The following is a 16,864-nucleotide window of genomic DNA, read 5'->3' as shown; positions in this document are numbered from 1 at the left end:
TATAAATTGTGCTTGGTCGTTTAAAGATCCGAATCCGCATCTGTAGCTTACCCGTGCTATCCAGCGACAGCGTGGAGCCATGTCGCGACGGTGGCTTCGATCCTTGTCTGCTGAGCGGGCGTGAGTTGGGCTTGGAGCCGGCACGAGAGCCTCCTGGCGTGAGGCCTGTGCGTGTGCTCGTGTAGGTGACCTTGCGCGGCGTGTACCGGCCCGAGGGTCCACCGTGGCTGCCCTCGTTGTCGCTCAGAGAGTCGGGAGTGCTGGCCGAAAGTGACGAGCGCGATGGCCGCGACATGGGAATCGAGCGAACCGATCGCTCGCGGACCTGTGTGGAAGAGAGCTAACGATTAGATGTGATCTTTTGAACGATCCCCCCTCTAGACCCGCTGAAAATGGAACCGATTTAATTTTGATTCTCCTCCTTCTGTGGCTTCTCCGGCTCATCCTTCTCTCACTCCGCCGCCAATCATTGGACAATGGACTTACCCAGTGTGTTGTTGGATGACAATGCAGCACATGTGGACTCAGCGGGACCGAGCGGCTGGTATTGCATCGGACGAATACCGTGCCGCCGGCACCCATGTGTATGGGAAAGGCGCATGGAACTTGGTCTTGTGCACGGATTTTCTCAAAGATTGGCATTAATTCGGCCAAGTGCTCATCAGCTACATATATAGAAATCAATTTTGGATACGTTTAGCCAACATTGGACAGCAAAAGGCAGCTGGCAAACGGCATATGATCATTTAAGCCATGGACAACAACCTAACAACCTAGCGCCTAACAACCTCAATAGCCTCGTGGCCTCATAGCCTCAGGTGCGTAAACGGGGTGTACTGTACTCTAGCATAAACTCAAAAGGTCGCAAAAACTTAACATTTAATCGAGTACAAAAATGAATAGAGAGGCAACAACAATATATATGTACGTACAAGTAAAATTATACAGATCGATATGAACGAGTATGTTCTCATGCAGATATACAACAAATCAAGAGTCGGCGGCGCAGCAGCTTTGGCGAGAGCTTTGTCAACAACACACACAACGAACGAGCCCAGAACGAAAGGCTTAGGATCTTACCTCGTGCCCTTAAAGGATGTATGGATGGATGGATAGAGAAGGTGGGTGGGTGGACAGGATTTGAATATCGGTTTCACTCTCCTGGTACTTGTTACTCGTTACTCGTTACACGTTACTCGTTACCCGTTTAACGCTTCAGTTTTTGATTTACCTTGATGATGGGACCCTGTCCACTCATATATGGCGGCAAGTTGGAGCTGCCGCCATTGTGGGCATGGGGTGAGGAGGTGGCAGTGGCGGCTGCATTGGGCGTGGATCGTCTGGGCGTGAATGCGGCCATGCTCTGCGAGACGCCATCGGCCAATATGAATTGTTCGCGCAGCTCAATGTTAGTGCGTCCCTTGGCTGCTCCGAGTCGGTAACAGTGTGGCGGTTGGCGGTAGCGGTTGAGGATGCGATTGCGATTGCGGTTGCGATGCGAATGGCGCGGTTTTTTATATATATGTGCAGGTATGACCGTTAGCACACACACGCACATATATAGACACCACACACACACACAACACAAACACATACACACATACACGATAGAGGCGCACGAGTATGTTTTCGGGCAATGTTTGTTGTAGGGCGAACATATAAACAACAACAATAACAACGAAATATCGTTACCGCAAAGTAGTATTGTCACATATTTTCAGTGTTTTTGGTATTTTTTGTGGGCACAGGCGGGTGCATCGGGCGTGGGCGTGGTCGTGGGCGTGGGCGGCGCAAGCGAAGAGTATACATATTTATCGGGATCATTTATTCAATATTCAATCATTTTTCGGTATTTCGGTTAAATAAATAACGGAAAAGTACCATTTGGAAAAAAAGAAAAAGGGGGAAACATAAAATTGTATTAGTAAAAAACGAAACAAAAACAAATACACAAATTCAATTGTTAACTAATTTGGCAAATAGAAGTAGCAGACGAGACGCACAACGAAATCTGGTGAGGCTTCAAACATAAAATGCGTGACATGAACGTACAGCCTAGAGCCTACGGTACGCCGGTGCTGTTAGTTAACAGCATGCGCGACTGTAGCCGATAAGCAGAATGTTAGTTGGAAAGCGAGGATAGTAGATTAACAAAATGAAAAGCATGCATTAAAATAGATTTCTTTAGGTGTAGTACATATAATAGTTATTTCGGCTATCACTAGGCGTTGCTGGAGATACCCGGTTCATAGCACTATCTAAGAGATACAGTTGAAAGGTTGGCTGGTTATGGGTGGGAGTGGGAGTGTGAGTTGTATGGGCAGATACATATATCAATTGTTACGCAGTTAAGAATCGAAGCGACATAAATGAGCATGATTACAGTAAATGGCGAAACCCTAGGCTAGGCTGGGCTTTGGATTTAATTGGGATTTTGTTTTTTGGTTGCTGATTTCGTTTGGTTATTGTGTATGAGGCGGCATAGGCGCTGGCTGGATGGCGATAAAAACAAACTCATTATCAAAAGGCGCGCGCTGTTAATTTGTAGCTTTATTTAGGCAACTTTTGGACCAAAATTATAGTAGAGTAGATGAGGTTTAATCGATGGTCAGAACTGTTTAAAGGCTGTTGTTTTATTTTTCCAGGAGGTGTTGTTTTTTAGGCACAATATTTTACTGTTGCTTGGTTGTTGGTTGGTTAAATGACCATATCCGTTTGGTATTATTAATATTTAGCATTAAATCATAATTAGTTGTTAAGCACAACTGTACCTAGATGTGAAATGCATGTATTTTTTGTTTATATGAGATGGATGATCAAGGTGATGCATGACATCTGGATTGACAAAATGCATGTGGAATGCGGGGTGGCATGTTTAAGATGTGGACTACAAGATTACACTAGAATATTATTGTAGATATGGATGGATATGGATATACGAGTATGTAGGCGATTGGGACTGCGTTACTGAATACTGATGATGCTTCATGAAATGGACGAAGATCAACAAATTTCGAAATTGTGTGTGTGTGTGTACGCAACACAACTACATATGGTGTTTTTGGATAGCTAGAAAGATTAGCCGAACCGGTTCGTTCGCAACTTACCGCGACAAGGATCGTTCTTCTGCAGGAATTCATCGAGGGCCACCCAGCCGCCGCCCACGCGCACCATAACAGTGCTGCGCAGGATGCGAACCAGGCGTAGTTTCTGCGAATCTCCAAACTGAAAAAGAGGAAATCAGGACCCTGTTACTTGGACAGTAGTTGGACGAACTTACTCTGTACTTTCCCTCGCCCACTTGGAACACACGGAACTTCTGTCGGCACGTGCAGAGCATGACCAGACGCTTTACTTCATCGTGTATCTTGTCCGAGTCGTTGGCTGGCTTGCGCTCTTGCCAGTCGGGCCTCAGGGCGGCAATGAACTCCTGCCAGTCAATAAGGCCCTCGCCATTGCGATCGAAAAGATCGGCCACGGCCTTCATTTCCAAGCCAGATGTGTCGAATTCTGCCGTAAATTGAAGGCATCAGTAATGTACTTTCTATAAATGGTTGCAAAAAGTTGGAACTTACTCGTGTTGAGTATTCCGTCGATGAAGACATCGCGTGGTATCATGCCATTGTTGTCCTTGTCCATTTTGCGGAACAGATCCGTCAAGCGCGACTTCTTGTGATTCATGTACTTGAGGAACTAAGGAACAGAAACAGGAATAGCATAAATAATATTGACTCGGTTGTGCCTTTAGCTTTGGATACTTACGCGCTTGCGCCAATCGTCCCAGCTAAAGTTGCGGGCACGCTCCACGTCCTTCAGATACAGGAGATGATCGTTGAGCAGACGCTGGCGCTCCCATGAGAGCATCCAGACATCGCGCCACTTGGTCCACAGAAGCTTGGCGCGTGGCGAACGGAATTCAAGTTCGGGTCCAGTGGAGCTAATTGAAAATGGAGGAGAGGAGAATGGGAAATTATAGCGGAGCCTAAGCCTGAGATGATACAAAAGGATGATCCAATCCAAAACTACATAAGAAACACGAGCACTAGACATGCACAGCTTGAGAGACGCACTGGATGATGTTGTGATGTGTTGGGGTGGACTTACCTTGGCGAGAATCTGGGGCCGTAGTGCGGCAGACGATCTCTGTCGGGCGTGTCACGTGTGGGCGTGACACGACTGCACACAGATATTTGGTTTGTACATTGATTTAGGCAAATAAAGCGGCAAGATGCATAGTTTTGATTGATTTGTTTGATATTCGAGCGGTATGAGGCAACGTATACGTAGGCGTAGATGAAAGTAGATTCAAAAAGAGACAAAACAAAACAAAATATGGTAAGGTAACGAACAAAATACGCAACGCAAAGATACATAGATACACAAAATTCAAATAGATATATAATTATTAATTATGGTACAGTTCGAATCGAATAGTTGTAGACGCAGCATTTCCAAAATATTTAGTTGAAAGTTTGAAAAACAAAAGAAATTCGTTTCCGATTTGAGCATTTTGTAGTACATGCGGAATCTATCTATTCTTAGAAACGGTATACAGTGGGAAGTGTTGATAACTCACCTTCCCTTGCGGGCGTTGAGTCCCTGGTCGCGAGAGCCCTTGAAGCTGTGGGAAGAGAGAGAGAGGCACATGGATTAGATCACAGTTTGAGAGCAATAGTTTTGTCAGCAGTGATTAAGCAGGCTGTGGTTTGTGTGCAGGATTGGTATGAGGTGTAGTAGTACATTAGTATCTACGGGGTTTTAGCACTACATTCGGGAGATTCTTTGGAGCAGCGATGGGGGGCACGTCGAGGTCGAGTCGAACGTGAATGTGCCACCGCTGCTTTAGAATGTCATGTGGGTGGGGTTTTGGGGAGGCGTTGGATGTTAGGCATTCACCAAAACTGTTTCTGTTGCAGTGTTGCTGCGGTGGATGGTGTGAGTAAGCAGATTCGATCGGGTAAGCATAAGCCACTGGGTGGCCTAAGGGGGTGGTGGGTGAAGTGGATGTAACGAGTAGCAGAAATTAGAGTATAAAGTTGCGGTCAAACCTTTGACGCCTCATGCCATCGGGCGACTGTTCACGCAGATCGTGACTGGAGCCACGTCTGTATATCGATCGTTGATTGGTTGGTGTGGTTTTTTGTTTTGTTTTTGGTTTAATTTTTGGTTTTTTTTGGATAGGCAGAGAAAGTGTGCAAGACGTTGCGGGGGGAGTATTTTGATTTTGGAGTTGGAGTTTTGAATATTGTAGCAATAAAGTGGCGGAGTGGATACAAAAGAAAGTATAAAAAGAAATGGCAAAAATAAATACATATACAAAATAATAATAAACAATATACGAAGTACAGATAAAGTATGTACAGATATGCAGATACAGCAGTGCTACTACGGGTCAGTTGCAGCCACTGGCCTGCATGTTGGCATACTCACACTGGCGTCTTGCCGCTGCGGGATGGCTTCCGAGCACCGGGTGGCAGCTGGCGCGGCTTGCAGGCGCGGTCCACCTCAGTCTGGCGGCGGGCCGTGTTCTCCATGAACTCCTTATGGTCCTCGATAAGCTTCTCCACCGGCGGAATTTCGTCCGGCAGCTGTTCGTGCTTCAGGTCTGTTAATTATTAGACGATCCCAATTACAATTTGTGTACAAGACATAATCCTGAGTTACTTACTCAACAGAGTACCCTCGAGTCCGGTTAGCCATGCCAGCAGCTCCTCAATGTTGTCGTCCAGATCCTTGAGCGACTGCAGGTGCAGGCCCAGCTTCGACTCACGGTTGATGGCCCATTGGCGGACCTCCTCCCAGCGCTGCTGAATGATCGACAGCCAGTTCTTGATGATGGGAATGGCGTCCGGATAGGCCTTGCCAATGATGTCCTCGGCATACTCGAACGTCTCTGTCTTCTCGCTTTCGCGCACGCGCAGATCCTTCATGAACTCGATGTGAATGTCCATCATCTCGCGCGACACCTTCTCATCGTCTGGGGCATTCTTGGCGTAGCGCAGCTTGTGCTCGGCGTGATCCAGCCAGTCGAACAGAGCCTGGACACGGGCATTCAGCTTCTCAGCATCGACCAGGGCCACCTCGAGACGCTCGCCGCGTTTGCCGACAGCACTCTTGACCTCCTCCCAAATGGACTGCAGCTCATCCAGCTGGCGTCCCACCTCGGGATTGTTGCCCGATCGCTCCAGATCGCGTCCGGTCTTTAGCACGCCCTGCATCTGAGCGGCCCGCTTCTGCAGATCCTGCTCGATGTGCTTGTGGTGCTCGCACAGTCCCTGGACCGTCTCCAGGTCGCCGTGTACGGGTCCGTTCTCATTAAGGCGACTCTTGGCCTTCTTCAGCCACTCGAAGAGTTCGCCCAAAGCATCACTGAACTGACCCGATAGCAGGAGGGCCTCCTCCAACTTGCGTTGGCGTTCGATGCTCTTGGACCAGACACGGGTCCACTGCTCCTTGAGCTCAAGCAGCATCTTGTCCAGCACAGGGCGGTCGCCCTTGGGCGCTCGCTCCATCAGGTTCTTGCCAGTGCGCATGGTGCCGTCGTAGACCGTCTGCTTGGCAGCCAGTTGGCGATGGGTCTCCTTCAGCTTGGCGATGTACTTCTTGATCTTTTGCGGCTCCTTCGAGGCAGTAGCCTCCTCGATGATCTGGTCTAGGACCTGCTCGGTCTCCTGCAGATACTGCATCATGCCACTCCAGGCATCGTTGAACTCACGCGCCTCCTTGTAGCCATGATCCAGAGCCCTGGTGCGCTCCGCTGCCTTGCTGACAACGCGTTCCCAGCGATGCTGCACGGAAACAAGCAGATTCTTGATAAGGATCACGTCCTGCTTTTGGCTGAAGTACTTGAGATGTGTGCCCTTCTTGTCCAGCAGCAGCATGGCCTCGCGGTGTGTGCTGACGTCCTTCTGCAGCACCTTGTGCTCCTCCATCTGGGCCTGAATGGTCTCCAGAACGCGCGAGACGGCATCGGCATTCGATAGCTGCTTTTCGGCTTGGGTCAGCCACTCAACGAACGCCTGCAGGGTATCGTGGAACTCTGTGGCTTCCTTGAGGGCAATCTCCAGCTTGATCTTTTTGTCGGATGCCCTCGAGACGACGGCATCCCAGCGCTGCTTCAGCGTGCGCAGCGTGTGCTGCAGATTGCTGGAGGAGACCTTCATCTGGTTCTGGCGCTTGATGTACTCCTGGCCCTGGGCCTGGATCGTCTCCACCTTGGGCCTGTTTTCATCCAGCTCGTTGTACACCTCCATGAAGCGCTCCAGTTGCTCTGTGGCCGTCTCTGGGAGGCCGCCCACAGGCTTGCTGGCTCCAATCACGGCATCCACATCGCCCAGCCATCCCAGGATGTCCTGGACCTCGGATATGTAGCCGTGCGCCTCTCGCAGGGCCTCCTCCAGCTCATGCTGGCGGTCGCTGGCCTTCTGCAGGAGCTGCTTCCATTCGTTGTTCAGCTTGCGCAGCTTCTCCTGTGTAGTCGACGCCTCAACGGAACCCTTCTCCGTCTCGATGAGCTGCCGGCCAGCATCGTTCAGCGTATCCACTGAGTTCTGGTGCGCCTGTATATCGTTGGCCAGCACCTTCAGCTTGGCCAACTCAACCTCGAGCAGTTGTGGGTCCCCGGGTATCTGTAAAGGATTCAACCAAAGGTTACACCTACTTCTGGCTGGGATTCGACCCGAGCTTTAGCGCTTACCGGCTTCAACTGATCCAAAGTGCCGTCCGTCCTGTCGATCCAGACCAGCAGCTCGTTGAGAGCGTGCTGGAATTGACCCAAGTGGAGGAGGGCGTGCTCCAGTTGCTTCTGTCTGTCGACCATGCCGCGCAGCAGAGACTCCCAGCGACGATTGACCACCGACAGGGGCTCCCGAATAGATGCCGCTTGCTCGGGTGAAGTGCGTTCCGTCAGTTCTACAGCTTGTCTGCAAGGAAGGATTCGGCGTGGGATTAGAAAGGGTATCGCGGTACATAGATGTGCAAACATTTTCAGAAAAAGCAAGCGAAGCAATACAAATGCATGGCGCAAGTGTTTTGGGCAAACAATTCATGCAATTCTTGTACAAGTAGAGTACTTTGGGTGCATACTCGGGTAAGCAAAGACGCACGTGCCGCGACACCACAATACCCGGTACTCAATACAGTATATATATAATCTTATGATCTATACAACTTTTAAAATATATTCCTATCCTCTTTCCAACTAATGACAAATATTCGAAGTGCTTTCATACCGCATATTCCATTACATCTCTCTCTTTTCTTTTCTCTCTGTTTCCATCAACGAATTACCATCCGACCGTTATATATCGCTCACTCCGCCGTCCACCAGAAAGATATGGACTTGATGGGACTCTTCTCGCTGTCACTTACTCCTTTAGGAATCGAACAAACCCCCACTATATTTGAGTACCGGGTATTAAAAGCAAATGCGTTCAGTTCACGCCTTCAGTTGGTTTACTCCATCGAGCGTGCACTGTGTAAATCTGTGGCAATCGAAAAACATGCTCGGCTCAGCTTAAATGAACCAAAGACCAAAGATCTCAGTAGATCCAGTGATCAGGTATCAGATATCAGGCACTTAACAATACACATAACGTGAACAACGAACGAACGAACGCACTAACGAGATTTTGATTGCGATTTCTTGCCTTTCTAGACCTCTGCCAATTCACACGATGATAGATACGACACCAGGGCGATAAAATATTAGATTTGGAAACAGCATTGAATTGATTCGAAGGCCTTACCTGTTTAATGCTTCTACTTCAACCATATGCGGATCGACTTCATCCTTGAACGACTTGAGTTGTTCAATCTGGCGCTTGACGGCATCAATGTCGGAGCCCACGGGTCCCAGATGGCCAAACTTGTCCTCGGCCTTGGTGAGGAACTTGAGCAGGTTCTGGAGAGTCTCGTGGAACTCCATGGCCTTCTCCATGGCATCGATGAGGTTCTCCTCGCGCTTTGCGTACAGAGCCGTGATGTTGTCCCAGGCATTGTCCAGGTCCTCGATGTGCTTCTTCACCTCGGGCTTGTCGGGCTCGCCGCACATGTTCATCAGGTTGCTACCGTGACGGCGCACCTGCTCGACCTCGGGCTTGGTCTGGTCAATCTCATGGCGGATCTCCTGCAGGGCCACCTGCTGCTTCTTGATGTCCTGTGGCTGGGCTGCCGGCGGCTCCTGGCAGGAGAGCGTCTCTTCCAGATCCTTGAGGGTCTTCATCACGCTGTTGAGCTGCTTCCAGAAGGGCTCGGCCACGCTCAGGATATCATCCAGCGAACTGCCGCGCTTCTTCGTGGCCTTCTGCACATCGTTCCACAGGTTGTTGAGCTTCTCCAGCTTCGCCTTGATGTCGCGCACAGCCGGATCGGCCTTGTTGCCCGCTTTGGCAATGACATCGTTGGCCGCCCGCTGCACAGCGCTGAATGCATCCTGCCGCTTGTCCAGGTCATCCATAAGGGCGTCGTTGTCCTCGATCTGCTCGCGTATCTTCTGGGGCAGGGCCGAGAGAGGATCCAGCTGGTTCACCTGATCCACTGTATTGGCCAGGGCACGCAGCATTCCCTCCAGCTTGTCCGAGAACTGACTGGACTCCTGCAGAGCACTCTCCAGCGCCTGCTGGCGCTCGCGGAGCTCCAGACGGAGGGCAGCATAGCGCGCGTTGTCCGTGTCGAGGATCTCGTTGATCTTCGAGCCGTCCTCGTCGGCAACCAGGGCGCCCAGTGCCTCGCCCGTCTTGTTCAGCTTGTCCAGGAGTGGCTTGTGCTCCGCAATGGACTGCAGCAGACGCTCGTTCTTGTCCTGCTGCAAGGTGATCTGGTCGGGACGCAGAGCGGGCATGCTCAGGCGTGAGATCTGCTGCTCCATGTCATCCAGCCAGGTCGTCAGACCTTGATGCGAGTCGGCAAAGTGCTCCGAAAGGGGCAGGGCTTGCTCCAGGATGCCCAGACGCTCGCTGCACAGCTGGGCTACTGTGTCGACGATCTCCTTGAGATCATCTAGCTTCTCGCGCAGCGTGGCTGTGTTCTCGCTCTGCGGCGACTCCCGCAGCACCTTCTTGGAGGCAGCGGTCACGTCTCGCACGCGTCCCTTCTGACTGGATATGTCGTCGTTGATCGAGCGATGCTCTTGCAGCTGGGCACGCACCAGCTTCGGCTCCATGGCCGGATGGTCGGCCTCGCGCAGTGTGGTGTCCATCTCGCGGAACCACTCGAGCAACTCGTCGATGTCGCCGGTCACCTCCTTGGCCCGTTGGTTGCTCAAATGCAGCCGCTCGGCCTTGCGCTGGATCTGCTCCACGATTGAGTCGAAGCGACGGTTGTCGCGCGTCACAATACTCTCGATGGTCGCTGCCCCCTCGCCGGGGGACAGTTGTCCCAGCTGCGGACCCACCTGGTTGATGGTGTCCAGAATGGGGCGCATATCGGCCAGTTCACCCTCCAGTCGCAGGACGTCCGCCTGACGGGGCTCGCTGGGAGCCAGCGCCGTCTCGGCCGTCTGCATCCACTCTACCAGACGGGTGTGTGCCTCGTGGAACTGCTGGACCAGCGGCAGGGCATTCTGGGCGCTCTTCAACAGATCCCCACCGCGATTGGTCAGATCCCCGTAGCGGCGCTGCAGCGAGTCGAGCTTGTCCTTCAGCTGGATGGCCTCGTCGTTGGATATGTGCTTCATCAGCTCGGCGCCGGTTTCCACGGTGGCCTCCACATTCGAGGCGTGACCGGCAATGTTCTCGTTAAGCTCCAGCAGATGGTCCATCTGCTCCAGCAGCTTCTCGGCGTACACGGGCACGGACTTGAAGCGCTTCAGCTCGTTCTCCATGCTCTCCATCCAGGCTACAAGATCCTGGTAGCTGAGGACCAGGTGACGCAGTCCCTGGCGGGACTCGGCGAGCAGGGCGCCGATGTTATCGCTGGCGTCGACCAGACCGGTATATCGCTCGGTCACGCCTCGCACCTTCTCGCCCAGATTGACGGCCTCCTCGTCGCTAACGAGATGCATCAGCTGGGCGGCCACATCGGCCAGGTCGGTGAAATCGGGCTTCTTGCCGAGAATCTCGTCGTGGAGACGGTCGTGCTCGCGTATCCTCTGCTGGATCTTCTCCTCGTCGGTGGGTATCAATTCCATCGACTTGACGGCGCGCTCTGTGCCGTCCAGCCACACTTCGAGGGGACTGATCTTGTCGTGGAATCTCTTGGCCACCTCCATGGCTTCCTCCAGGTCCTGTTCGCGTTGCTCGGCTCCGTCGGTGAGGGCATCGAAGCGCTTCATCAGATCGTTCAGCTGCTTCTCGATGGAGGCCCGTTCGGAGGGCTCGCAGTGATTGGCCACTTCCTGGCCGAGATTGGCCAGAGAGCCCATGGAATTCTGGCGATCGAGGAGCATCTTCTTCAGGAACTTTTGCTCCTGCAGCTGGGCCTTGACCACCTTGTAGTCGGAGCTGGGCGGCTTCTGGTTGGCCACCATCTCCTCGGTGTCGCTCAGCCACTTGGAGAGGCCGGCGAGGGCCTCCTGGAACTTGCCCGATTGGAGCAGGGCCACGTCCAACCGACGATCGCGCTCGTTCATGCGCTCCTTCAGGTCATTCCAGCGGTCGTTCAGCTTCTCCAGATCCTTCTCGATCGTGCTGGTCGAGACCCCGGTGCCGGCAGACCGCACCAGATCCCGTCCGGCCACATTGACTTTGTCGACATTGATGGCCAGCGGCTCCACCTTTCGCTCCCTGAACTGGCGGAAGTCCTCCTGCTGGCGACGTATCTGGTCCAGTTCGGAGCCCACGGGCTTCATGCGTTTGAACTCCTCGCTCACGTCCTGGATGTCGTCGAGGGTCTGCGACTGGTTGTCGTAGAACTCGCGCAGGGCCTTAAGCGTGGCCTGCAAGTTTTCCTCGTGATCTCTCACTCGGTTGTCCAAGCGACCCAGAGTCTTGCGCAGCGTGGAGATTTGCTCGCGCGTCTGAGTGGTGTCCGCGGCAAAGCCAGCGTCCACCAGAACATCAGCGGCACGCTCAGCATCTTCGAGGCGACCCACCAGGCGGTCCAGCCTGTTCTGGATCTTGCCAACATCGTCCAGCTGCTGCTGCACGATCTTGATTTCGCGTGCGGGCGGTGACAGCTTCTCGATCTCCGTCTCCAGGTCATTCAGATCGATGCCCAGGCTCTTCATTTGCTCATTGAACTGGGACACGGCTGTGGCAGCCGACTGCAGTTCGCCGCAGCGATCATCCAGGCGTCCCTGTAGCTCGGACAGGCGATCGGCCAGACCGTCCACTTCGTTGGTCAGATGATCGGCATCGCCGCCGGCAGCTCTGGCCTCGGCGCTTATGTCCTTGGCCAGAGCCTTGAGCGACTGCAGGGGTTTGCTCAGGTTTGTCAACTCCTCGCGTATGGCCTTGACGCGCTCCAGCAGTTTGGGATCCTTGGCAGCTCCACCCAAAGCATCGTGGGCGGCGAGGCGATCCTCGCAGCGGCCCAGCGAATGATCCAGATTGCGCAGCTCATCATTGAAGTCGCCTAGGCGACGCGAGCAGTTCTCAATCTCGTGGGCACGGGCAATGAGGTCGTTGTTGAGGCGCTCCCAGCGATCGCGGATGTCCTGCAGCTCGGCCTTGATGGGCTCCTTGTCGATGTCGCAACTGGTAAGGAAGGTCTCGCCCAGACCCTTGGTGTTCTCGAACTCCCCGGAGTGCTTCCACACTTCGTTGCGGAAGGTCTGCAGGTCGCGCAGTCGCGTCTCCAGCTTCGCCTTGGACAGCACGCCGGGCGTCAGGTCGGACAACTTGTCCTCTGCGGTGCGCAGCCAGGCGAGGAATGTCTCCGAGGTCTGCGAGTACTTCTTGCAGTGCTCCATGCAGGTCTGCAGTCGTGTGTGCCGGTCGACGGCCTCGCGACGCAGCTTCTCCCACTGCTGTTGGATGCGCTCCAGGTCGCGCTTGACGCTGCGATCCTGCTGGCGGTCGGACAGATCCTTGCCCTTGTTGATCAGCATGATCACCTCGTGCTCGCGGGCCATCACCTCGCGGTAGATGGGCTCATGGGTGTCGATCTGGTGCTGCAGCGTCGGCTTGTGGGCGGACACCAGCAGACGATCGCTCAGATTCGAGAGCTCGCCCGAAAGCCAGCCGAGGGTCTTGGAGCAGTTCTCGGCAAAGTGACGGCCATCGCGTAGTGAGGCCTCTGTCTCGGCCTTCTTGGTATCCAGCTTCTTCTGGAGCGCCAGGTACTGCTTCTCCAGGGCGGCCACGCGGCTGTTGACATCAGCCCGCGAAGCAGGATCCCCGAGAATGTTGCACAGTGTGGCCGCGGACTGTTCCACGTCGGCCAGGAGAGGGCGCTGGCCCTCCAGTTGTCGCTCCAGGTTCTCGATTTTGCGCAGATTCTCCTGGTGATCCCCATCCAGGGGCAGAGTGTCCAGGCTGTCGCTGATGTTCTGCAGGGCCTCGCGCAGCCGATTGACGGCCGCATCGAACTCCTTGGAACTGTCGGCGGCGCCGCCTAGGCTGTTGGCGCGATCATCGAGCTTGCCCACCAGATCCTCCCACTTGCCGATTATGTCCTTAAGCTTGATCTCGACGGCCTGGGCATCGGGTGTGCCGGCCAAATGGTCGACCACATCATGTCCCAGCTCCTGCAAGTGCTTCAGTTGAGGCTGCTGGGTGCGGAACTCCTCGCGGAGGACTTGGACCTGCTGTACCTGGCTCTGAACCATGCGGGGGTCCGAGGAGATGGGTCCCAGGACCGTCAGCATGCGCTCCTTGCTGTCCAGCCAGCCCTTCAGGTTGCCGTGGGTGTCAAGGAAGTCGCGCAGCTTCTCGGCGAAGGCGATGCGGTTCTTGCAGATGTCGTTGAGATTCTTCCACTTCTCCTGGATGCCATCGTTCTCGAGGCGCAGCTGCTCGGCGCCAGGGACGTCCGATTTGCGTCGCAGGATGTCCTTGACCTGGGCCTTGGTGGTGTCTAGCAGGCTCTGCTTCTCGTACATGTCCTCGAGGATCTTGCGCGCCTGCTTGATGCAGCGCTCGGCCTCCTCCTTGTTGGAGACTGACTCCTTGGGCAACTGGCGCTGAATGCGCTCCAGGAATTGTGCAAGACCCTTGAGGTTCTCGTACTGCTTGCGCAGCTCCTCGCTCAGGTTGTCCAGCTCGTGCTGGCGATCGTTGAGCCGCACGCCAATGAGCCCGTAGCGATTGTTGATCTCGCTCAGCTGCTGCTGCACCGGAGACAGCTCGGACAGCTGGAAGCCGTCCTGAGAGGATCTGCGGCTACCGAATCCACTGGAACCAGTCGATAGTGGCGACAGAATGCCTCCCTTGGTGGGGCTGGGGCTCCTGGCGTTCTGCTCCGCTCCAGACATGCGTCGCAACGGACTCGTCCGCTTGATCGGGCTGTACGTGGAACGCTTGCGCGCGGGGCTCTCGGGCCGAATCAAAGCGTCGTACTGCGCTCCCACATCGTTGATCTTGTCAATGGTGGGAGCGTAGTCACGATAGTCCTTGCATATGGGCTTCAGTTCGTCGTGCTGCTGCCGTATGCGGTCCAGGTCAATGGCCACCGGCGGCAGTCCGTTGACGCGTGCCTCCGTGCTTGCCAGCCAGGAGAGCACCTGGTCCTTGAGTCCCTCGTAGGCCAGCTGCTGCTCAGCCTTCTGCTTGGACAGCTTTGCCCGCTCATCGATGCTGATGTTGATGTTGCGCCACTGCGACTCCAGAGCCTTGATGCGATCCCGCAGGCCTCCGGTGTCGGTGACATCGCGCAGACTAATCAGATCCTTGCCCTGGCGTACACACTCCTCGAACTGGGGCGCCAGTTGATCCTTGTCACGCGACAGTTCGTGCATGCGGCGGGCCAGCTCCTCGGTGGACAGCAGACTGGTCTCGCGACTGTCCAGTGCCTCCTGCAAGCTGCCCATGCGTTGCTCCACGGTGCTGATCTCGTCCAGATACCGGCTGAGGCGGATGTAGACATCATCCAGGAACTCGCCCCGCTTGTTGACCTTTTCGTAGAGCTTCTCAAACTTGCCTGTGACGTCGTTCAGATTGGCCTCCACCTTCTTGGCGATGCGGGCATTCGAGGCGCTGGCCAGCAAATGTTTGGCCGAGATCTGGACGCTGTCGATGCTGGCCTGGTGCGACTGCAGATCGGCTAGCAGAACCTTGTGCTCGCGTATTTGCTCCTGGAGGCGCTCCTTGATGAGCGAGGCGGGACGCAGGTTGAGCTTGTACTTGTCCTCGGCCTGGCTGACCCAACCTCCCAGACTATCCAGGGCGTCCTGCACGCCCTGCGACTGCACGAGCGTCTTGTCGAGATTCTTGCAGTGCTCGCCCAGGTTGTCCAGCAGCTGCTGGTAACCGTTCTTCAGGTCGGCGATTGGCAGCTCCAGCTGGTTGATCTCCATGGGGCTGAGCTGGCCGCCGAGGCTGCGCAGCAGGTTGTCGAGTGCCTGCTGTGCGTTGTCCACCAGGCGGCCGCTGGAGAGGAGCTCGTTATGCAGGGCCTTGGCCTCGTTCATCTGGTCCTGGACGGCCTTGGGATCTCCGGCAATCGGCTCGGAGATGAGGCGGGACACGCGCGGATGCACGCTCCTCAGCCACTCGCTGGCCTTGTCCAGGGCATCCTGATACTCCCGTTGGCGTCCGCCCAGTCCGGATACGCGATCCTGCAGGGCATTCACGCGGTTCAGCAGATCCTTGTACTGGGCCGAGACCAGCGACACCTCCTGCCGGATGGGGCTCTCGGCACTGGCCAACGGCTCGACATGGGGCAGCCTCTCCGGCAGCGAAGTGCGAAAATCATTGAGTATCCCAAGGAACTCCTTGCTCTCGTCCACAAACTTCTGCGCGGCCATGGTGATGAAGCGCAGATCGGCCTGGTGGCCAATCACATCGCTGACAAACTCGCGGATGGAGTCTGCCTGGGATCCGAGTCGTGTCAGATCCGACAGCGAGCGCTCCTTGTCCTCGAGGGTGCGTCGGGCCATTTGCAGCCAGTCGGAGAAGACGTCCAGTTCGCTGCGCAGCTTCGTGAGCTCATCGCGTCCCGCCTCCAGGCGGCGCAGCAGACGTACGGTGCGATCGTTGACACGATCCACGCGTGAGCGCAGCTCCCGTCCGGAGTTCTCCAAAGTGGTCACCTCTGGGGCGGAGAGGACATCGCCGCCAGTGAGCACAATCTGCCTGATTTGCTCCAAGCAAGTGGCCACGGGTCGTTGCTGGGACTCGATCTCGTCCTTGATTTGCTGTGAAACAATCATAAATCCGATTAAGAAGGGATAAAGGATGTTTTCCTTCGGGATGCACTCACCTTGAGGGCATTGATCTGGTTGCGTAGCTCATCGATTTTCTCGCGAGGTCCTCCAACACTTGAGATTTTTTGTTCCACGGTGGTCACCCACTTGAGCAGATCGTTGACATTCTCCTCGCACATGTTGAACTTTTCGAATACTGCTTGCTGTATAGAGATATAGGGTACATGGCGGTTGGTAGGTAGAAAGATCATTAGAATATTGATAGAAATAATGATTCAAATTCTTAGCTCGATTTACGGGACGCTATATATTGGTTGGGGGTTCATTGATAGATATATAGATATGTATGTATATATATAAGTCGATAGATAAATGGAACACAAAATATATATAAAACACAAACATGAAAGCTGGAAGAACAATTTTGTTTTCTTTTTTTGGGAGCAGCCGAAAAGCAAAAGAGTCTTGGGGCAAAGGCGGTTTTAAAAAGCGTTAAACATAAACCATAAAATAATAATAGTAATATAATAATAAAGACGCACAAACACCAAAGTTTACTAATACTACTACTTCTACTACTACTAGGAACAAGCACTAGTTGTGGAGGGGGGCTACTTTTAG

General features: G+C 54.0%; 1 protein-coding gene across 9 annotated transcripts in view; it reads right to left on the bottom strand.

Annotated features, from left to right (window-relative positions):
- The window catches only part of LOC6592336 (dystonin), a 69,366-nt gene that overhangs the window by 2,434 nt on the left and 50,068 nt on the right, over nucleotides 1–16,864 (bottom strand). For 4 of the 9 annotated variants that reach the window (XM_026985072.1, XM_026985074.1, XM_026985068.1 and 1 more), the window contains 13 exons: nucleotides 16,300–16,446; nucleotides 8,748–16,234; nucleotides 7,697–7,922; nucleotides 5,669–7,628; nucleotides 5,431–5,605; nucleotides 4,577–4,621; nucleotides 4,105–4,176; nucleotides 3,763–3,937; nucleotides 3,576–3,693; nucleotides 3,281–3,510; nucleotides 3,108–3,225; nucleotides 1,232–1,425; nucleotides 52–325 (listed from right to left, as the gene is read on the bottom strand). In XM_026985072.1, the coding sequence (XP_026840873.1) occupies nucleotides 52–325; nucleotides 1,232–1,425; nucleotides 3,108–3,225; nucleotides 3,281–3,510; nucleotides 3,576–3,693; nucleotides 3,763–3,937; nucleotides 4,105–4,176; nucleotides 4,577–4,621; nucleotides 5,431–5,605; nucleotides 5,669–7,628; nucleotides 7,697–7,922; nucleotides 8,748–16,234; nucleotides 16,300–16,446 (11,221 nt within the window). Of the gene's footprint in view, nucleotides 1–51; nucleotides 326–486; nucleotides 666–1,231; nucleotides 1,426–3,107; nucleotides 3,226–3,280; nucleotides 3,511–3,575; nucleotides 3,694–3,762; nucleotides 3,938–4,104; nucleotides 4,177–4,576; nucleotides 4,622–5,048; nucleotides 5,106–5,430; nucleotides 5,606–5,668; nucleotides 7,629–7,696; nucleotides 7,923–8,747; nucleotides 16,235–16,299; nucleotides 16,447–16,864 lie in introns of all 9 variants that reach the window. The other 5 variants (XM_026985071.1, XM_026985069.1, XM_026985073.1 and 2 more) reach the window with 3 other exon arrangements.

This window comes from Drosophila persimilis, unplaced genomic scaffold (genome assembly GCF_003286085.1).
Source record: "Drosophila persimilis strain 14011-0111.01,24,50 unplaced genomic scaffold, DperRS2 tig00000002-arrow-pilon, whole genome shotgun sequence".
In the NCBI taxonomy this organism is placed as follows: domain Eukaryota; kingdom Metazoa; phylum Arthropoda; class Insecta; order Diptera; family Drosophilidae; genus Drosophila; species Drosophila persimilis.
The sequence above is the reverse complement of the archived record's forward strand: the minus strand, read 5'-3'. Positions and strand labels throughout refer to the sequence as shown.